Source organism: Sarcophilus harrisii, chromosome 5, assembly GCF_902635505.1.
Source record: "Sarcophilus harrisii chromosome 5, mSarHar1.11, whole genome shotgun sequence".
NCBI classification, from domain to species: domain Eukaryota; kingdom Metazoa; phylum Chordata; class Mammalia; order Dasyuromorphia; family Dasyuridae; genus Sarcophilus; species Sarcophilus harrisii.
Window position 1 is genome coordinate 59,558,099 of NC_045430.1, and position 23,648 is coordinate 59,581,746.

Genomic DNA, 23,648 nt, shown 5'->3' on the forward strand with positions numbered 1-23,648 from the left:
AGATGAGGCTTCTTGACTCCAGACCCAGGACTATATTCATTACATCATCTAGCTGCCTCATTACCACTTACTTGCTTTATAATCTTGGGCATCCTCTCCGGGACTCAACTACCTCATCTTTAAAATGCAAATAATCCCCAGGCTGTGTAAAGGCCGAGATTAAGGACCAGATGGTTTCTTGAAATGTTTTTTACTTAAAAATTTATGGCTCTATGAGTGTGTGCTGAAAAAGCTTTTGACACAGAATAAATAGTACTAAGATCCTCAGATTAGAAAGCACTTTTTTATAATGCCAGGATTGGAAGAGATCTTAAAGGCTATTTGGCCAATTGTATAGAATAGGAAACCGAGGCTATTACTGCTGCCTCATGTTGTTGAGTCCATTGTGACTCCATAGACCATACTGTCCATGAGGTTTTCTTGACAAACAGACCAGTTCCAATAATCTTGTGATGAAGAGAGCCATCTACACCCAGAGAGAAGACTGTGGGAACTGAGTGTGGATCACAACACAGCATTCTCACTCTTTTTGATGTTGTTTGCTTATATTTTGCTTTCTTTCTTAGTTTTTTTTCCCTTTTTGATTTGATTTTTCTTGTGCAGCAAGGTAACTGTATAAATATGTATACATATATTGGATTTAACATATATTTTAACATATTTAACATGTATTAAATTACCTGCAATCTAGGGGAAGGGGTGGGGGGAAGGAGGGGAAAATTTGTAATCAAGGGTCAATGTTGAAAAATTACCCATGCATATATTTTGTGAATAAAAGCTCTAATTTTAAAAAAATGAGAAAAAAAAAAACAGAACTGAAGTAGTTTGCCATTTCTAGTGAATTAAGGTAAACAGAGATTAAGTGATTCACCCAAGCTAGTGAATGTCTGAGGCTAGATTTGGACTCAGTCTTGACTCTAGGTCCAGTGCTCTGGCCACTGAGCAACCTTGCTAAGTGGTGCAGGGGATAGAGCACTACTAAGTCATCTAGCTACCTACCAACTGAGGTCTAAAGAAATTAAATCATTTGCCCAAGATCACACAAGGAAACATCAGAGGCTTGATTTGAATCCAGGTTTTCCAATGCCATAATGGTTAATTGTTTGGAACTGAAAGCACACAAAAAAGCAGAGCCCTAAATAAGACGGTTGTGTTAACCAAAAAACGAGTTCATAGGACATGTGTTAAAACTGGATCTACTACAAGAGAAATGAACATGCATGTGGAACTCCCATACCAAGTACAAAGAAGTTTGAAATCCAGACAGAAGTCCAAATATTTTTTGAGTTATGAAAAGGAGGAAGTTTTATGGGAGAAGCCGAGTTCAATGCTCTCCCAAATGGGAGTGGTGTGGAAGGAGGAAAGAACAAAAAGGGAGGGAGAATAGGCAAAAGCAGCAAGCATTCTTTTCCTTTAGGAACTACTAGATGACAAAGATTGTATGGTCTTCTTATCTACAAGCATTATCTACAGGCACAATTTATCAGTCTGGTGCAGACTGACTGGTGGCTACTAACTTGTAGTTAGACTCTCAAAAACACTCTGAGACCTTCAGTTAGGGGTGGAAATTACATCAGCACATATTGAGACTTTATCCTGGACTTTCTGGGCCTTCTACATACCCCAGACCTAGTGTTTCTGGAAAATATGGCAACTCAAGAAACATTTAATTGGCTCCAGAACAATAATTTCAACTAAAATTTTTGTCCCATCAACATTCATGGAGCATATAATTCATTGCCTAGACAATCTATACAATGTGGCTCAACCACAATCACTCCCTCACTCTTTCCTTAGTCATCCCTCCAGGGTTTATCACCTTAACTTTCTTCTATCTGGATATACCTGCCTTCCTCCCCTGCTCTAACCCATTCTTTCATTCCTGGCAAATTCATTTTAGTGAGGAGGAAAAGATGAGTAGCAGAAGGGACAAGAAGCACAGAACAGCCTGTCCTGCTTAAGATAATATTATATATTTTGTTTAAGAGGTTGGTATTTAGATTTCTCATTAGCTAGAGATTTTATATATAACTAATATTTCTTTTTCCCATTTTTGATGGTAGATTTCAATAGTACGCTATTTTATAACATCCTTGTCTATACAATGGCTCTTGACAAGTGTTTGGTTTGTAAATCCCCCTCTTCCCTTTCCCAAATAACCTTCAACGGAATTTGCCCTGGGCCCAAGAGTTTCAAGATATGAAGGCAGAAACATAAACAATAAATCTTTAAGCTTTGAAGCCAAGAAAAATATGCTGGAAGGTTGCTCCCTTCCTCCACTGCATTTTGTTTTTATTAACAGAACCATTATTCATAGAATACTGAAGCCAAAAAGGTCTTTAAAGATCAACTTGTGAGAAATTATGTCATATTATAAGGCATTCAAAATGGTAATGGTTTACACGCTATTAACTTATTTACAAATTACTTTATCAAATTCATCACAAGAATTTCAGGCTGTTAAAAATAGTCTATCTGCAGTAGCACGCTTCAAATTTAATTACACAAAAGTAGAATTTGTAACTTTTATCTAATAACCTACACTCTTTGGTCCATACTAAATACATATTATGCTATCTGACTTACATATTAGAAATTATTGAAAATAATTAGTCCGGCATTAATCTTCAGTTTTGTCACAGATAATTATAAATAATTATCTCATCAAATTTTTAAAATTCCATAACATTTGTCAGTTCTACAAATACCAAAACTACAAATGATTTCAATGTGTTTGCAAAAATTTTACATTTCCTATGTAAAAGAGATATGGCATGTGAGTCTGATGTTGTTTTTTTAATCCATATACATTAGGTATGTCCACATGGGTTTGGCTACATGTAACTTGCTGGGAAGCAAAAATAGACATCTCCAGCATTTTCTCCTCTCACTGTTCTTCAGAGGTGACTGATTATTTCCAGGAGAAAAAAATAGAAATTGGGACCACTCTTATCTCTTCCAAAGGGGGGGGAAGGGGGGAAGAGGGAGAGAGAGAGAGAGAGAGACAGAGAGAGAGACAGAGAGAGAGACAGAGAGAGAGAGACAGAGACACAGAGACAGAGAGATAGAGGGAGAGACAGAGACAGAGAGGGAAAGAGGGAGAGAGGGAGAAAGAGAGAGAGAGAGAGAGAGAAAGGGAGACAGAGGGAGAGAGGGGGGGAGGGAAAGAAAAAGAAGGGGGAGAGAAGGAGGGAGGGAGGGAGAGAGAGGGGGGGAGAGAGAGAGAGAGTGAGAGCACCAGCCCTGAAGTCAGGAGGACCTGAGTTCAAATCTGGCCTCAGACACTTAATACTTCCTAATTGTGTGACCCTGGGCAAGTCACTTAACCCCAATTGCCCCAATTGGAAAAAAAAGGTGGAGAGAGAGTATCACCCTAGAATTATATCTATATGCTCTCTTAAATATTGTTAGTATGGGAAAATATAATTTTTAGATATTGAAGTTAAAGTTGTGAATAATGTTGCTTACTAGGGAAGTAGAATCCCAAGCTATATTTTGAAGACTTGATTCCTTTCCCACTAGATGCCAGTTCCACAAAGATATATAGCAAATAACAAAGAAACTCATTAATCTAAGCAGAAATCAGAGAACGTGTACATCGAAAAATATATACCAGACAATATGAACTCTCCCCTTTGGGAAGAAAGCTCAATCAAGAGATAATCTCAGATTTTACCTAAAGGGAAATTCAAGAGATAATCTCAGATTTTACCTAAAGGGAAATTCCTTGAAGTGTCTAATGTAGCAAACTGGAGATAGTCATTATAGATGGCCAGTTCCTCACACATTGCCTTCTTCCCAGAGTCTCTGTCTTCCTTCAGTGGCCTAAAGAGAGATTAGAATTGCACCTCTTCTTTCTCAAAGCTGGAAACTAGAAGAACCAGGATCTCTCTTCTCTCTAGTTCTCACCTACTCCACTCACCTCTCATACAGGTGTAGGATATTGAGTAATCAATCTCTACTAATGAAGGGAGTCCCATACAATTGGCCCTTTGAGCAAAGAGTTAAACCTAAAAATTATACCCACCATTGTTTACAAATTCACATTCACCAAAGAGCAAAACAGAAAATTGATCCATAATCTAGGTCTAGAAAGGATGTTAGCGGTCATGTGGTCTAATCCTTTCTTTTGATAGATGAAGAAACTAAGGTTTATAGAATTTAACTGTATCTAGCACGCAGGAAATGCTTAATATGCTTAATTAATATATCTTTATTAATTGATTGACTTTTTCAGGTTTGTATGTAGCAGGACTGAAATTTGAACTTCATCAAGTCCAAATCCAGTATTCCCTCTACTGTATCATACTGCCTTTCATTGTCAAACTACTTTTGCCTGAGTTAGACAAAAACTAGAATATCTGCAGATATTAGGGAACCATATTCATTTAAAAAGAATAAGGAGGTGAAAATCCTAGATCTTGGTGTATTATAAACTCATCACCCTAGAGCTAGATAGATTAAAGAGCAAATACATCAAGCAGACAAGTTCAGAAGCCCCAAATACAGGAAAGTTCAGAAAGAAATCCTCATATCCACCAAAAACAAAAGGCCTATTTTGAGAACTTCAAATATGTTCTTTATATCTATATGCTAAGTCAAATGGGGTAACATCAAAAAATCACCAATTTTGCCATTTCTACACAAAAATATTTCCAACCAGGCATAAATTAATAGGACAAATTCATTTTGCAATTCTTATCAAAAAGTTTGAAATGATATAGAGCATGATTTACTTAGAGAGATGTAAAGATTCAGCTAAATAATAATTGAAACAATTATTTCACCAAAGTAGCAGCATGTAAAATAAATTCACATAAATCATAAGCATTTCTATATATTACTAATAAAACCCAGCAGAAGAGATAAGAAGAGAAATTCTATTCAAAATGACAACAAAATACTTGTTACACAGAGGAATTATATGAATACAACTACAAAATATTTTATGTAAATGCAGGTCTGTACATTACAAAATATGGATAAATCAATCCAATATCATAAAACTACAATATGACCTAATTAATTCACTTATTTGGTGCCATATCAATCATACTTTTAGAGCTAAAAAAAATGGTCACAAGATTCTTCGGGAAGCACAAAAGGTCAAGGATTTCAAAAGAAACAATAAAAAAAAAGTTAAGTTCTATCAGTAACATATCTCACACTATTCTACAAAGTAGTAATCATCAAAATTATTTTGTACTGGTTTAAAAATAGAGAGAATGATCAAAAGTACAAATTAGGCACACAGCATGCAGAAGTAAACAAGCCAGTAGAATAGCATTAAATAAACCCAAAGACTTTAGCTTTTGAGTTAAGGACATGTTATTTAAACCAAAAAACAAAACAAACAAATTAAAAAAATAAATTCTGGAAAATTTCCTGGCAGAAATTAGGTTTAAACTAGCAACTCACATCATAAACCAAGATAAGCATCAATGTATATATGACTTAAATACAAAGTGTCCCCAAAGTCTTAGTGCAATCTGAAGTGACTTTTAAACTTATTAAAGCTTAAAACTGCACTAAGACTTTTGGGATACTGTAAAAGATCAAATTATAAACCTTATTAGAAGAACAAGGAAGAAGTTGCCTGTCAGATCTATGGATATTATATGAATACTTTATGACCAAATAAGGGATCACAAAGGATAAAATGGACGATTTAGGTCATATAAATTTAAAAAAACAAAAAAAAAAGGTTTTACACAAAATAAATCTTAGAAGGAAAAGTTAGCTGGAAAATTATTTTTACAACAGATTTCTTTAATAAATGTCTCATTTCCAGCTATATAAGCAACTGACTTATATTTATGAGAATAACAGCTATTCGCCATTTAATAAGTGACCAAAACATATGAACAGACATTTTCTCAATAAAAAGAAATCCAATTCAATAGTCATATGAAAAAAATTGCCCCAATTTAGTAAGAGAGAAATGTAAATTAAAACAATTCTAATGTTTTATTGCACACCAATTAGATAGATTGACTGCCTCACCCCACCCTATCCCCCCGAAAAAAACAACAGTTGTTGGATAGACTTCAGTAAAGCCAGAACATTAATGCACAGTATATGGAACTATAAACTAGACCAGTTGTTCTGGAAAACTATTCACAATACTGTTCAAAAAAGTTACTAAACCGTAAATAACCATTGGATCAGAGATGCTATTACTAGGACTCTACCCCCAAAGAGAATAAAGAAAGAAAAAAGGCATCAATATATACAAAAAATATTTATAGCTGCTCTTTTTAAAAAATAATAGTTTTTTTTTCAAAATACATGCAAAGATAGTTTTGAACATTTATCTTTGCAAAATCTGATGTTCCAAATTTTTCTGTCTCCCTTTTCCTCCCTTCCCTAGACAACAAATAATCTAATATAGGTTAATAAACATGTGCAATTCTTATGAACATATTTCCACATTTGTCTTGCTATGTGAGAAAAATCAGATCAAAAGAGAAAAAAATGAGAAAGAAAAAACAAGCAAACAAACAATAACAACAACAAAAGGTGAAAATACTATGCTTTTATGCACATTCAGTCTCCATAGTTTTCTTTATGGATACAAAGAGCTCTTTCCATCACAAAAAGCAGCTCTTTTGATGGCGGCAAAGAACTGATAATTAAGGAGAGTCCCATCTACTGGGGAATGTTTGGGCAATTTATCATAGTATATTAATTTAATGGCATACTATTGTGCCATAAGAAAACCTGTTGCCAACTGAGGCAGAGTAAAGTAAGCAGAACCAGGCAAACAATTTATATAGCAACAACTTGGTATAAAACAAACAGAAAGAACTAATAATTCTGATCAACGAAGTGACCAACTATGATTACAAAACACCAGTGATAGGAATATTACTCACTTTCTGACATATGAAGAAGGAGACATTTTTTGATGGGGCCACCTGGGGATTTGTTTTGTTTTGAGTGTTCATGGTGTTACAAAAATATTTTTACCTTTCTTTTGTGATGAAGAAATGGAAAGGGGAGAAAATGGATGCTTGATATATTTTTTTAAAAAACATAATTTAGTGTTTTTAAAAAGAAATAGTGAAGAACTAATTAGAAAAAAGTTCATAGAAAAATGAAAATGTTTCTATACTACAGACTTAATATTAATAAATTAGGTATTTAACTATAATATCAGAATTTTGTGTCAAATCACTAAAGCTCTTTTGGAATGTGGAAAGTGGGAAGATGATAATCCTAAATATGCATTTCATAGAATCATAGCACTAGAGAGGCCTGAAACATCATTTAGTCCAGTTCCTCCAAATGAAAGAACTGAAGTTTATAGTTGTGAAGAAACTTGTGAAGGTCACATTGATGTAAGTGACAGATCCAAGGTTAGTTCACAGCAAAATATGGCAGTCCTTGGGGTTTACCTAATCAAAATACTTTTTCTCCATACCTTCTAAAGCCCCATTGGTCATAGTAATCTATGACAAAGATGATTCTCAAAGAAAATAGTCACTCTGACCTTGAAATGTTTTGGTTTTTATTTTGTTTTTGTTTTGAGTTGTAAACACAGAAAAGTGGGGTAGGGGCTCCAAAGCAGTAGCTAGTACCATGGAGAAGATGCAAAGGTAGGAACACAATTGGAAAGGAGCAGTCATTAGCATCTTGCCTTTCTGGAGTCATGGAGGCTAGAGTTTTATGGTGGTTGACCAAGAAGTCTTTGGGATCAGAAGAAGAGTTCTTCCTGTGTCTATATCATTGTGAATGAAAACTGTTTTGCATTTTGAACCTTGAGAAATTTATTCTCAACAAGGGAAGCTGGTGCTACATATTGACATTCCCACAGGGACAATAAGATAAAATATTATCTGCTGGATAAGAGAAAAATAACCAGATTCCTAAATGCCTTAGTAGGGACTAATACTTATTTTATAGATTTACTAGAATGTAAGTTCCTTGAAAGTAGGGATTGTTTCTAATTTCTAGGTTTTTCTTTTCAATTTTGTGGCTATATTTCCCATACTTTTGCAGAATGTGATGCATGTAATGGGCACTTAATAAATAATTTGGATAATAAACAAATGGTGAATTTAAACATATAAGAAAACTGAAGCTCATAAAGGTGAAAGGATTTGCTAATTTGTGGTGGTATCAATACTGGATCCAGAGCCCCTTAATTGGAGAAGGCAATGTAGTATGGTGTCAGATAAACTCTAGTAGAGTGAGAAAACATGTATTTGTATCCTACCTTTTTAGATTACTAATGCTTGACCATGGACAGGTCATTTAACCGACATCTTGAAAGAGATGGGATTGACCTAGACTTTTAAGATCCTTTTCTGTTCTGAGTTTATGAAGCTGTTCATTCTGTTATGCTGCTCACTCCAACACCTAAAGATATTTCCATTTTTTATAAGGAATTGTTAAGCTAAATAAATGAAGCTATCACAGCAGGAACTTCAACCAATAGGTAGGAGAGATTTGGACAAGCTAATAGGGATGGATTATGTCAACTGTGAAAGAAGTATTTGAGGCAAAGTAATGGAGGGTGAACAACCTTCCTAGGAATGGGGAATTTGTTTGCTTAGCTAATTATTCTAGTTCTTTCAAGTAAAGGTAATATTTGCAACATATCCATTGCTATGGTTTCTGCAAACTGAATGAAAATGGTAGAAGTATATGTGTGGTCTTTGACAGCTGATAAGCCAGAAGAACATTTGACTGATAGGCTTTTTAAAAGGGCCTTTGTTCCTCTAGATTCTGCCTGAAATCATATTTTAAGGATGGCAGCAAAATCCAAGAGCGGATTTTAGGAAGGGAAAAAATAGACTTTTCTATTTGTCATCATCCAAAGCTATGTACACCTGCTGTCAGTTTTCTTCTCAGTAACCTATGCAGTCCAATTTTGTGGAAAGTTGAATAGTGATGAATATCAAAAGGGACAAAAGTGACAAATCATCCAGGAAACACTTGATTGGGCCCTTCTCAGCTAGTTTTCTACTAGGGTAAATAAAACTGAAATTGGAGTCAGGTATGGACACAAATCCAAAGGCCTGACCTAATAAATCCTTTGTTGACATTTGCTAGCTGTGTAACTCAGGACAAATTAAATCATCTTTCTGAATCTCAGTTTTCTTATTTGTAAAGTGTGGATAATAATACTTGTACTATTTAACTCACAGGGGTATTGTAAAGAAATCACTTTGTAAAACTTTAAAATACCGTGGAGATGTGAATAATTATTCCTTCTCTTGGTATATTTGAATTGTAATAGTTTTAAAGGTTATACATTCAATAAATAACCTGTAAGCACTTCAGGATTTACAAAGCACTTTCTTTACAACACTTTGAGGCAGAATGTCAGTAACATGATACTTTATGAAGATGAGGAAACTAAAATTCAGAAAAGTAAAATGACTTGCCTAAATTGGAGAAAGGGAATAAGCATATATTAAGCACCTACTATATACTGGGCACTGTGTTAAGCATTTTACAAATCTGATCTTCATTCACAATAGCCCTTCCCTATTATTAGGCCCATTTTACAATTGAAAAAACTGAACCAGAAGAAGGTTAAATGACTTGACCAGGGACACACAGATATTAAATATCTTAGAAGGCTAAATTTGAATTCAAGAATCTCTTGATTCCAAGTCTGGGTCCAAACAGAATTTTCCACTGGACCACCTAGCTGCCTCTCACATAACTGGTGTAGAACTAGATTTCAAACCAAGGTCTCCTCTTGACACATTGATCAGAAATGTTAAAAGACATATTTAGTCACACAGGAATGAAAAGATCATAAGAACATAAATATTGATAACATTTGTATTGTATTTTCAGGCTTCTATGAAATAAGTGCCATTTTTATCTTCAATTTGCAGTTAATTTGCAGATCCTGACCCTGTCTTGCTCAGGATCACACAAATAATATGTTTGAGGTAGGATTCGAACTTAGTTTTTCTTGAGTATAAATCAAATATTTCCAAAAATAATAGCTATTTTCTAGTGCTTTAAGGTCTGCAAAGTACTTTATAAATATTAAAATGTTAATCCTTAAAAAGTGCTTTATAAATATTGAATACTGATCTTCCCAAATAACCCAGAAAGGTAAATGATATTATTATCCCTATTTGAGAGATAAAGAAACTGAGGCAAGGTGAAGTGACTTGCCAAAAGTCACACAGCTATTGAACTCAGTTTTTTTTTTTAATTCCAGATCCAGTGCTCTATCTACAGCACCACCTAAAATTATCAATATAAAGTTGAAAGGGTTCTCGGATGTCCTGTGGTCTGGCACTTCTCTTTTACAGATGAGGAAACTGAGGCCAATGGAAGCAAGTGATTTGCTCAAAATCACATGGGCATCGGGCATCCAAGATGTAATTGAACCTCGGCCAGTGGTAGAGACAGAGCTTTTTGTTTTTATGTTTTTTTTTTCCCCACTGTACAATGCTGCCTCCATAAATAGCAGACCTCTTTCCATCAGGCATGGGCACCAACAGAGCTAGAACAAGGCAGGAAGGAGGGGAAATGTTCCGAGAATGTTCCGAGGACATAAAGGTATATTTTTTGTGAAATTACCTGCTGGTTCAGTTAATCTTGGAGAAAAGCCCCTTCAAAAGAGTCTTTATTGGAATTACTTGGATGAAACATTTCTTATAGGCACCAACTACAGTACCAGTCTTTGTGCATTAGCATGTGCTCAGATCATAAAATTAATGTTATAAACTTTGCTTTTTTATTTATTACCTTTTTGGTTAGTTTTTCTAGGAGACTTATCAGGGAGAACGAGAAGCTTGGCTTTTTATGGAGCAGAGCTGGATGAATCTGAGGAGAACAGGAGTTCTTAATCTTATTTGCATCATGGACCCTTTGGTAATCTGGTGAAAACTGTGAACCCTTTCTTCGAATGTTTTTAATTGTATAAAATAAAATACATAGGATTACGCAAGAAATCAGTTATGCTGAAATACAGTTATTTTTAAAAATGTGTATAGATGCATCTTAAATTAAGTTCATGGTTAAGTTGGGGTTAACAATATGAAATTTTAAAATGTGAATGTTTTAGGTCTAACACAAATCAGGGAAAAAGTAGTATTCTTGGCTAATTAATTAATTGGTTTTTAGGAACACAAAGAGATCTCTATTGTTATACCAACCTCAACAGTGATAAAGTCTCTTCCCCCAGGGCTGCAAAGCTGCTTTTTATCACTCTTTTACATGGAAAATTTCCCATTTTGATTGGGAGGCTTTTTGTTCACTCTACCACTTTCCTATTTTTTCTTTAGAAATATTTAAATAATTGAGAGGCAAGTTGTTATAGAATGAGGATGAACTAGACTTGGGTTCAAACCCTAAAATAAGGTTGTGAATGTTAGGGGACTGAGGAAGCTCTTCTCTAACCTTTCTTCTTCTCTTCTAGGTATATACATTAATAGTTAACTTGGCCAGGGCAGGATGCCATCAGATCACAACAAAATTCTCTTTATTGGAAATGAGAATCTTGTTGCTAGCTCTTGTGGCCCTCTCTAGTGGTGAACTGCTGAAATGATCTGACTGATGTTCTTCAGGTTATTTCTTAAGAAAGACTGGTTTTTTTTTTTATATACTGATCTTCTGCTGAGCTGTATCTAGCTATTCAAGTGCATCTGATTCTCCATTAGCTTCTTCCTGCCAGGGGTCTGAAGCTGAAACTGAGCACAGCTAGTGTTTAGGAAGGGATTCTTGCCTGAATTTCTGCACGATTGCACATCTTTCTACTCTTCTATCCTCTCCCCATGTTCAGTTTTTGGACATATCCTGTGATTTCTGAACTTCTCTCTTGCTTTCTCACTCTTTCCCCTTTTGTCCCTACGAGACGGACATTTGCCTACTATATTTGAGAAAAAGATGTCAGCAGTGTGTCATTTAGCAAGTACTCTTCTATCATCTACCCAGTTTCCCAGACTGCCTGATTTCCCAGACCATCTTACCATCTGCCCTACTCCTAAACATGTATTTCCTGCCTTTGTACCCCCTACTTTCTACCTTTTGCTCTGGGAACAGTAATCAGATTAATAGTAGTTTTGACTTCCTTATGGATCAACTTAAAACTCCTGTAATTCCCCAGATTAAAACTCCCTTTCCTGGCAACCATTCCTCTCTAGTTGTGTTATCTTCCCTCCCCCCATTAAAATGTAAGCTCCTTCAAGTATATTTATTTTGTATTTAATTTATACTTTAACATATTTAACATGTATTGGTCATCTTGCCATCTAGGGGAGGGGGTGCGGGGAAGGAGGGGAAAAATTGGAACAAAAGGTTTGGCAATTGTCAATACTGTGAAATTACCCCTGCATATAACTTCTAAATAAAAAGCTATTAAAAATAAATAAATAAAAGATCTTAGAGATGAAAAAAAGAAGAAAAAAATGTAAGTTCCTTGATGCTAGAATTGTCCTCCTTTTTCTATTTGTATTCCTCATGCCTGGTACATAGAATAAATACTAAACAAAGGCTTCTTCATTCATTTCAGATCTAGAACTTTTCCTTCTATATTGTTCGACCTCTTATTTAAAATTACTAAAGCAAAGTTCAGACTTCCCTTCCCTCTTCAGAAAGATTTGTCTTTTCCTCTTCAATGCCACCTTTAATACCAATTTTATTCTGCTTTTACCTAGAAGAAATTTGTCTATGGATGACCCTGGTGCCTTCTCTCCCCAGCCCTCAACCTCAGAGAAGACCCTTTTAACTGTCCTTTCTCTACCCACCAAATTTAGACCAACCTTTGACCTTTCCTAGAACTGTGTCTGAGCTGTAGTCTTTTTCTACTCTGTCAGTGAGATCAAAGATCAGAGCGTTTATTCGCTGACATAGTTGGACAGTTCAACTAGACTCCTTCAATGCTTTCCATTCTCTGAAGTTACTTCTCAGAGGAAAAAACAACCCAACTCCAGCTTGTGACATCAGATGAAAGCACCCCAAATTTATGATTTCATCACCAAAGCATCTGTGTTAGCCCTTCTACAGAGGACCCAGCCAAAGTTCCCAAATCAACATGCCCTATACAGCTGTAGTTTGCCCATAAATTTTTTCATTATTAATAATAAAAATGATTAAGGGTTGAAAATCTTTCTATTCATTATCTCTATGTTCCATATAGTACTTCCCATATATTATCACAATTTATCCTCACAACAATCATGAGAGAAAAGCTATTATTATCATCACCATTTTGCAGATGAAGAAACTGAGTTTGCACTCACTAAATTACTTGCTCAAGATTACATAGCCATTTAAAGTCTGAGAGGATTTGAAGTTTGGTTCTTCCTTAATCCAAACTCGTCATTCTATCTACTACATTATCTAGCTGTCTTTCCTTCCAATAGGGATCTATTGATCCCTAGTCCTAAGGAAGCATCCCCATCTGATCTCATTATTGAGTAGACAGAGGGGCAACAGCTTCAGTGAATTGGGCCAAACCTGAAGTACAGATTTTATGAACAGATCATGAGTTGTTTTCATCTGTTTTCACAGATCATGATGAGTTTGTTTCAGTGATCACAGAATCATAGATTTTTAGAGCCAGACTATTTTGGGCTGCCAGCTAGCTTGTACTTGATTGGCTCAGACTGTATTTTATCACAGAAGCAGGAGGTGATCTTACTAATGTGTTACCTTATAACCCACATCTTTTGTTCGGTGACAGGCTGATGTGCCCTAGGGGTACACTTGGTGGTACTTCTGAAGATATAACCATCATCACCTGGATGGACAGTCTAGCTTTCAGGTACCTACAGAGAAGAGTGCTATTAATGAATTAACCTAAATCTATAGGGCATAGTATTTGATCACTTCATAGTGATCCAATAATTCAGGTCACCATGCTAATGACTATTACAGAAAGTATTCATGGGCTCATGTTGCTTTTTCCAAAAGTACCTTCATTGTTTACCAGAGGATTCTCAGACTGCCAGCTTTTAGACTGCTTCCTGTTCCCCTAGCCCCAAGCTGTCCTGTACATAACAGGCCAGACTTCCAAAACTATATACTATTCAAAGTCTAGCCTGTTATGTTCCTAAATTACTAAAATAGGAAAATATCGCATTTCTAAACACCCACTCCACATTTGAAAAACCTGCTTCTTTCGTCTGATTGATCCCATTCATAAGTCTTAGATGATTTGCTCTTAATAGCCTTGATGACTTATTAAAACATGGTAAGTAAAAGAGACATAGCATAAGGGGAGAGGAAGGACTATAAGGAAACTTTCAAATAGAAAAACTGGAAAGAAACTGTTTCACCCAAGAAGACATAGTCCCTGACCTAAGGCAGGATGCATTCTGATTGGGGAGATAAAACATGAACAGAAAATTAAGAGTACAAGATATTACATTATGATAAGTGCCCAAATTAATACCACAGACAGTAAGTGCTAGTAGAGCTCAATGGAATAAAATAATATTGAATGTCCAGTTGATAAGGGAAGATTCCATAAAAGAGACAGGCCTTGGAGGATGGTAAAGATTTAGATGGAGAGCATAAGAGGACATTCCTGGCAAAGGGAAAATGAATCAGAAATAAGAAAACAAAAGGCATTTTCTGGAGGTATTCTCTTCTTTGGCCAATGGACTGAGTAAAGTTTATTTTGATATCCAGTCCCCCTTATCTATACAGGGTTTGTTCATTACATGTGAATTCTAGGTTGACTTCTCTTTTCTTTCTCTGGCCACATCTAGAACATTTCTAGAAAAAGTGCTGCTTTCTTCTTCCAACAATAAGTATTTGCTCAAGAAATCCAAATTAATTTTAATATGAGGTAGAATACAATTAATGAGAGATGCATTTTCAGAAGAAAAAAAAAATAAAGCTTTCCCTAAAGCTAACACAAATTGTTTTAGGGGAAGAAATTATTTGAGGGGGAATAAATCTTTCCTCCATTAGCAAGAATGTTCAAAAGAGAATTATATTAATAACAGGAAGGAATTTACAATTACCCCCACAATTATAGCAAAATCTCCCTTTAGGTCCTTGTCCTTGGTCCCAGTGAAAAGAGAGTGTTAAGGGAGGAGAAGGAAGTTAAGGGAAAATACAGTGTGAGGGATGAGCACAAGAAAATTGGATGCCACCATGTCCAGTGCCACCACAGGATAAGTCTAAGAGGACTAAAAGAAAAATGAGAATAGAGATGTAGCTGAGAAGTAGCAAAATGATGGATTTATCCAAGGTTAGCTGATAAGGGGGATATGGAGGCCCTTATTCCTGATGCTGTGTGCTGCTCTCTATACCCATATGGATACTAATTTATGAAGTTATCATTGGGCCAAAAAAGGAAACTTTCTTAGCTGGTTTTAGGTGTGAGAACAAAAATTAAGGAACAATTAACACTTATGAGATAAATGCAGAAGAATGGTCTTGGTTGTTTTCTCAAGACTTTACAGAAATGTTTATGATTACCTCTCCTTCCCAATTTGGTATTCTCTGTGTAAAATACTAAATCAGATTCCACAGGGAAAAGGAAATAAACTTGCCATGCACATAGCTTTTAACAAGGCAATAAAGACCTCACTTATTAAAATATATATATGTGTGTATATTTATTTATTTATTGCTATGCATAAATGTGAATATAGACATATATTCTGTAGCAGGCAACATTAATCCATTTAAATACCTCAGAGTAAGGATTTAACCTGTAGCTGCAAAATTCTAAAAAGCAAAATTACATCCTTCTTTACTTGATAAGAAAAGAACATAGATCTAGGAACAGACATTATGGAAACCATTGCAGATATCAAAGTTTTGTTGACACCACCATAGTTATGAAGGCCAGGTGATCTACGGTCTTACAGGAAGAACTGAAGTTGATTTCCCCTACTCATCCAAGCAGTGAGAGAAGCTATGGCCCTGCCTCAGCCTGCTGGACCCAGAATAGAGCAGGATACTCAGGATAATCTCTCATTGGGAGAGAGATGGAACATTCAGTACCAAGCATCTCTAGCTTCTCTTTGTCTCTTGCCTCTGATTGCCTCCCTCTGGTGATATCCTACTATGTTATTCTTTCCACAAAAGACAATGATTCCTTTATTGAGGAATGTGGAATTTAGTCCACAAAATGTGATATGGCATTCTAATTCATGGTTCACTCTAAACCCAGCATTACACAGCTGGTTTTAAAGTTGCTATGTAATGCTAAATAGCCAGTTTCCTTAAGATTCCCATTCTACAATACTGAAAATCTAATTTTTCAAACATTTTGTTCAAGTCCTTAATTTCTTTCATGTTTATCTTTCTGCTCTAGCTTAATCTCAAATCTTGAAGCCATGTTAAAGCAAGCCAGAGTCATTTACAATTATTTTCTTTACTAGATATGACCATTTCATTTAAGCATTCAGATGCTGCAGTTATAGAGATAGATGGTGATGAATAGATAAGTTGAAAGTGAGAATCTTTCCATTAAATAACGTACCTTTTATGATAATTGATATTTGTCTAATAATTTAAAATTTGCAAAGCACCTTACATAAAATATTTCATTTGAGCCTTCTAAAAACTGCAAAATGAATATAACAAATGTTACTGTTTTCACTTTACAAATAAGAAAACTGAGGCTCAAAGAGAGTAAGAGATTTGACTATGGTTACATTTAAAAGTGACAAAGATGGGATCCAAATTCATGTCTTTCTGACTTCAAGTCCAGAAGTCTATCTATCTACTAAATCACACTGTTACTCATAATGTACTTTTTCTGCTTAACTCTCTAGACAGTATCTATTTTTATTGTCAAGTTGTCTGAAATCATGACTGTCAATTCCATTTTTTTATTCAAATGAAACATAATAAATTCTTCTCTAACTCTTCATCTTAACTCTTTATGAATCTTTTAAATGTGGTCCTTGTATAAAACAGCTTGTTGGGGTTTTCTTTATAATCCATTCTGCTGTGCTCTTTCACTTTATTGGCAAGTTAATACCACAAATCACTCATTGAAGGCTTTTAAATTGGAAGAGGGAGGTATGACATAGTCAGATCTGTGCATTGGGAATATCAATTTGACAGCAATATAAAGGATGGGTTGGGGAAGGGAGAGATTAGAGACAGAATACTAGGTGGGAGATTATTGCAATAGTCCAAGTAAGTGGTAAAGGTGGTCTGAACTTCCTCAGAGGCAGAATAAATGGAGACAAGAGAATGATTGGGAAGGATATTATAGGAGTAGACCTGCCAAACTTGGCTATTGTTTTGACATAGATGTGAAGCAAAAGAAATTATTATGGATGATTTTGTGATTAAAAACTTGGATGAGTGAATGAATGTCAGGGCTTTCAATAAAAATAGACAATTTAGAAGGAAAAGACAAATGGGAGAGGGTTAATAAGAAAATGAGTTCCATTGGGACATGTTGAGTTCATTAATCTGACATATGCAGATGTTCATCATGGAAATGACAATGCAGGATTAAATTAGGGGTAAATTTTGGGAGCCAATATCATAGATTGTTGGTCATTTAACCAAGGGGAGTTCTAGAGAAGAGAAAAGGAACCAGATTGAGTCTTGAGAGATACATGTGCTTAGTGTGAGAAAAATGGATAATGATCCAACAAAGGATATTGAGAAAGAAGGGTCAAATTAAAAGGAGAAGAATCAGGAAAGAGCAGCAACATGAAGCCAAGGAAGGATGAAAAATATCCAGAAGAAAGGAATGGTCAAGTAAACATCAAAAGCTACAAAGAGGTCAAACAGAAATAAACTGAGAAGAGGTCATTGGACTTAGCACTAAGATGCTTTCAGTCACACAATTAAATTGGAAACCATATTGGAACTGATTAAGAAGTGAATGAAATAAGAGAAATTGGAGGCAATAAGTACCAAAAAAACTTGTAGAGGTTTTGACTTTGAACAGGAAAAGAGATGTAGAATGGTAGCTCAAAAGGGTTGGAAAGTTAAGTGAAGAATTCCATTTATTTTTATGTATAATGGATACTTAAAAATATTTGTAGACAAGGAGGAAGGATTAAGTCATTGAAGACAAGAAAAACAATTATTTGGATGGACAAGGTCCTAGAGGAAACAGAAAAGAATAAAATCAAAGGCCCATGGTGAGAAGTTTCACAACCTGACGGACTAACATTAGATTAGAAATTATAACTCTCAAGAATATTTCCCCCAGCTTTCATTAACATTAGCAGATTGTGTCCACCAAAGGTGCGGGGAGCCACTCCTACTACAGTTAACAAGCCTCAACCAGTGGGCTTCTCTCTGACACTCAAACCATTAAACACATTTAGCTCTTAGCAAAAATATTTGCCTCGCTGGCATGGTAGATATCATAGGTACAGAATATCTCCCACTTATTACAAATCTGAGATGCATTCTGCCACAAATACACAAAGAATCCATGGGAAGAGGGGACTCAAACTAGCAGGATACTTATGTGTTGCAGACACATGGCAAAGGCAATGCAACTCCTCCTACTTCGAAATGTGAAAGTCCTTCTTCTCTTCACAGTCTTTATACAGCTCTCCCGGGGTATAGCATCTCTGCTGGGCTGGGTCCTCATCTGGATTCCCCAGGGTCTTCTCCTATTGCTTGAATCTCAGTTGCCAGAGCTAACTCCTTGAAACTGCTTCCTCCCTAATAGGGAAGAGGATTGGGGCTGATCTGACATTTTAAACTCTTTGAAGAAAGTTTCCTTGTGGAATTATTTTGTGGAATCAGAGAGAGAGAAATTGATGAGCCAGGGTAAAATATTCTACAGGTGAACAAGCTCTCCAATCTTCGTATCTGTGTTTTCTTTTAGGAACCACCATGAACCATTTCAGCAAAGCTGAACAAGACGACTGGCTAACAGTCTATCTGAAATATCTCCTCTTTGTGTTTAACTTCTTCTTCTGGGTAAGTGAATTCTATTGTGTCCTCTCTTTTTCCTGATTTTCAAATGTTCCAAGTCACCATCATGTTGTTGAATCATCACTCAGATTGTTTCTCTCAGAGACCTCTCAAGGGTAAATTTTGACTTCTTTGGGGAAAGTATCCATGGTTGCAGCAATAGTTCCAGAAAATAATTCACTTACTTATAAAGTTAACATAGACTGTCTATAGAATGGCTTCAGGATAGCAGATTTACCAAAATGGTGGATTTATGCTCCAGTTTAACATCCCTAAGGAAAGGAAAACTTTTTTTCACAAGTTTTATGTAAAGAAGTGACACAAAAGACATCATGGCTCAGTTTTTAATGAAGGCCCATTTTTTTCCTGACTAATACTGTTATTTCAAATCAAATGGAAATCAAATGGAGACCTGATGTTTTGGATTATCCAAGCTGTAGTAATTTTTAAAATTTAGTAGCTATTTTCAGGAAAACCCAGAGATCCTGAATATGTCTCACACCAGTGTCCATGTGGACCAAATAGGGAACTGAAGTAATTATCTCAGTAAACAATTAATTAACAATTGTCCAAATTGACTGAATTTGCTCACAATACTCATTTGGCCCACCCTAATTCTGGATTGATGATAATTTAGGCTGAATACATAAAATCATCATATCTCAGATTTGGAAGAGGCCTATCTAGTTCAATCTATAAGGGAAATTGAGGCTTAAAACTAATGTTATCTGACTCTCAGACCCATATCCCTTCTAATATATCATGCTAAGTAAAGCAGCATGATGATTTCTTTTTCTGAAAGCTTTATTTGTTCATAAAATAAGTCCAAATTTGGTAACTTTTTAAAAACTGAAGAATTCTTCAGTGTAATTTAAACTTCTGTAGTCTCCAGTTAATTTTTGTATGGTAAACGACTTTATGTTTATTCTGTGATGTGATGCTGCTATCTAAAAAGGAATTGAGATTTCAGGACAAGTTTTGTGAATATTTTTAATTAATTCCAAAACAAAATGAGCTGTCTGTAGAGGTTATGATTTTTCCATCACCAGAAATCTTTAAGTAGAAGCTGAATGATAAATTGTGAATGCTGTAGTAGGGATTCTTATTTCATATGTGGTTTGAAATAAATAACTTCTGAGGTCCCCTTCATCACTAAGGTTTGATGCTTCTGTCAAAGCCTTAATTAGGAATGCTTTCTTCTGGGTTAGAAACAGGACTGTGGAGACCAATGCTTTTGGCAAGGGACATGGGAAGGAGGTGCTGATGACAATGCAAAAGACAATCCAAACATGGGTGCAGTTGCACAAAGAATGAGTTTTTTTGGCCCTCAGAGATCCCTATAATAACAATAATACTGTGTGTGTGTGTGTGTGTGTGTGTGTGTGTGTGTGTGTGTGTAGATATATATAAACACTGGCCTGTAGGGGTTGGAATAAATGGAAAGGAGTGGGAGAATCCCAAGGATCTAACCCCAAGGGATTAAACAAAAAAATAGATCATACTATAGAGCAGAGGTGTCAAAATCAACTAAAACCTAGACCACTAAATCATACATAAGGATTCCTGGATATTGACTTAGGAAAGTATATATTAACATTATCTAAATTCTATTTTTTTTTATTTTGTTAAATATTCCCAATTACATTTCAATCTGATGTGGGAGCACTGGGGTATGTTATTGGATGCAGCAGCATGTTTGACATTCTGCTGGATGCAGCAGCAAGTTGACAGAGGACACAAAACCACAAGGACACAGGAATAGCAGTCTCCAGACCACCCAAGGAAGGAGTATGTCTCCAGATGCCAGTGGCTTGGGGCATTTCCTCAGTAGTCCCAGTCTAGTTATTTCTCTGAATTAAAACACCTCATATATTATAAATGACTCCTCTGGAAGAATTTATCTCTTGATGTTGCTACAGAGCAAGAGACAATAATGAGAGTAGAATCTCATTAAGACAACAGTGAAAATAAGACGAGGAATTCTTTTTAAAATCATTTTAACATACTAGATGAGAGAACCAAATTGAAATGACCCTACAGGTCAAAGCAATAACCTGGAACTGATATAATGACATTTTTAGGGATGAATGCAGGGATTATGCTTGTGGACAAAAATTCAATTTCATAAATAGAAGTCAGATAGATGATTCAGTATTTGTCAGGAAGCCCTGAGTTCAAATTTTACCTCAGATACTTTCTAGATATGAATTTGGGCAAATACTTAACCTCTATTAGCCTCAGTTTCCTGATCTATAAAATGAGAGATAAGAATTGTTGCAACAGTCAAATAATTTAACATTTATGGTGCTTTACAAACCTTAAAATGTTTTATAAATATGTATATATGTATATAAACATATATGTGTATTGTTATTAAAAGACAGAAAAGGACAGATTATATAATGGTACATCTGAAAAAGATTTCTGGTCTATAATGGATTATAAGTTCAGTATTGTCAATAGTATAACGTTACTGCTAGGCTGAATTGAGAGATAATGTTTAGAATGAGGTAGGTAATATTTCGGTCCCCACATTTGTATTCATTCAGTTCTGGGTCCTTCATTTTCAAGATATCACTAAGCTGCACTAACAAGCCCTAAGCTGCAGGGCATCCAGATAATATCTTTGATATCAAGCAAAAGGGCTTGAGGTCATGCCATAAGAGAAGAGATAAAATATCATAATTGACTATTTGAACAACTGCAATGTGAAAGAATTAAAATTAGAATGTATGATCAAAAGTTCTAGAAACTCCTTTAAACACAACAAAAGGAAACCTTGAACATAAGGAAAACCACCCCTCTGTGCCAACTAGAGATCCTAAAACAAAAGCTGGTTGACTAATGGGTCCTTTTTACAGGAGTCTCTTGGTCAACTTCAGGGTGCACTACATGTCCTCAGGTCTTTTCTAACAAAAACAACTGTGTTTTGATGAACCCTTCTTCCACTCTCTCCCCAGTTGAAAGATCTCTCTGATCAGGTTTTCTTAGAACACTTTGTACAGATTTCTCCTTTGCTCTACTTTGTATACTACTTATTTCTGAATATTATTTCCACTTGGATTGAACTAAAAGCTTCTTGAGAGCAAGGACTATGTCATATGTATCTCTGTATCCAAAGCACTTTGGGAATATTAAATGTTTAACAAATGTTTTTGAATGATTCTCATCTACTGAGGCATGCGGAGGAAGGAGGTAGGAATATATAATATTGAGGGCTAAAGGGAAAGGAAAGGAATCCTTTCTAATATTCAGAGCTATGAAGCACAACCACATCCTGCTTCTGAGAGCCAGCTGGGAACTTAATTACCAATTATTACATTGTTTCTATGGGAAACTGTGGTCTGAATGCCAAATAAAAAATTTACAAAATGTTTTTTGGAACTGAACCCATTCATAAGTTAGGGACTGCCTGCAATTTTTCCTGTAGATGGGAACACAAAGTAATTATTTACTTCTACATTGTGGTGTCAAAAAAAAAAAATCAGATCAAGTAAATCAGATAAACCCAAAAAGATGTTACTTATTTAAAACAAGGGGAAGCATAGTCAGATTTCTCCTAACACTGTTCCAATTCTAGATGGCACAGCTTTACATTTTTATAGGCTTAAAATGGATTAAGCAATAGTGGAAAACTTGAAGGATGTTATAGCATTTTGTGGTTGCTGTGTTTAAATTCACAGACTGCAATATCTAGGTTTTATATTCTAAAACATTTTGCTTCATAAGTGTCCTTGTAATTTCCTATGAATGTGTTGTCATAGCAATTCTAATTGTTAAAGTTACTCCAACATGGAGTCAGTCTTAGTTTTCCTCTCCAGTGGAAAGATACCCCAGTTAGTAGTTTTCATTTTCTTCAACACAAAGGACAGATACCCTTTTGCTGATTTTATTTGGTAGAAACTCTAGTGCATTAAATCTTTTCTTGCTTACCTTTTCTCTGTTTTAGGGCTCTTTACCCACTTTCAGAGCCCAGGTTCTTAACAGCTTACCTTCAGCTGTTATTTAGAATATAACTGTTAATTTCCTCACTTAGACACCTCTGCTACTCACCTTAAGCCTGAAATGATCTAAGTAGCTCTCGGTATCATCAATCAAGTCCTATTGTCTGGACTTTTGTGCAGCTATATAACCCTTTTCCTCTTTTTAAAGAGGGAAGTGAGGATATAATTTCAATACTGAGCCTTTCCCTAGTAGTTACTAATTCTCTCAGTCAGGGCTACATTACTTAAAGGGACCAGATTCATTCATTTTTAAATCCCCCCTTTTTTTAATCCCCCTTTACCATCATCTGAATTTGTTCCTAGGAAGACTCAGAGATTTGCTATCTATGTGATCCTAAACAAATCACTTAACCTGTTTGCCTTAATCCACTAGAGAAAGAAATGACAAACTGCTCCAATATCTTTGCAAAAGGAAACCTCATGGACAATATGGTGCAGGGGCTATACAGAGTTGGATACTACTCAACAATAACAACAACAATAGCTCCTATAACACGATAAACAATCTAGTGTGCCCCAAGGAATTCACAATATAGTCAGACTATCAATTCCCTTATTTTGAACATTACTGTTAATTTAGCAGAGGCAGGAACTCTTGAATTCAAATCCAACCTCAGACACTCACTATGACCCCAGGCAAGTCACTTAATCCTATTTGCCTCAATTTTCTCATTGGTAAATGGGGATAATAATAACATCCACTTCCCAGGGTTGTTGTGAGAATCAAATAAGATAATTATTGCAAAACATTTGGCACATAGTAGCATATAAATGTTGATGTTGTTGTTAAGTTGTTTCAGATAT

The 23,648-nt window shown here is 35.5% G+C and overlaps 1 protein-coding gene across 1 annotated transcript in view; it reads left to right on the forward strand.

The window, feature by feature from the left end:
• The window catches only part of TSPAN11 (tetraspanin 11), a 144,046-nt gene that overhangs the window by 20,978 nt on the left and 99,420 nt on the right, over positions 1 to 23,648 (forward strand). The window contains exon 2 of the mRNA XM_003771316.3: positions 18,752 to 18,846. Within this exon, the coding sequence (XP_003771364.1) occupies positions 18,760 to 18,846 (87 nt within the window). The 5' untranslated portion in view covers positions 18,752 to 18,759. The remainder of the gene's footprint in view (positions 1 to 18,751; positions 18,847 to 23,648) is intronic.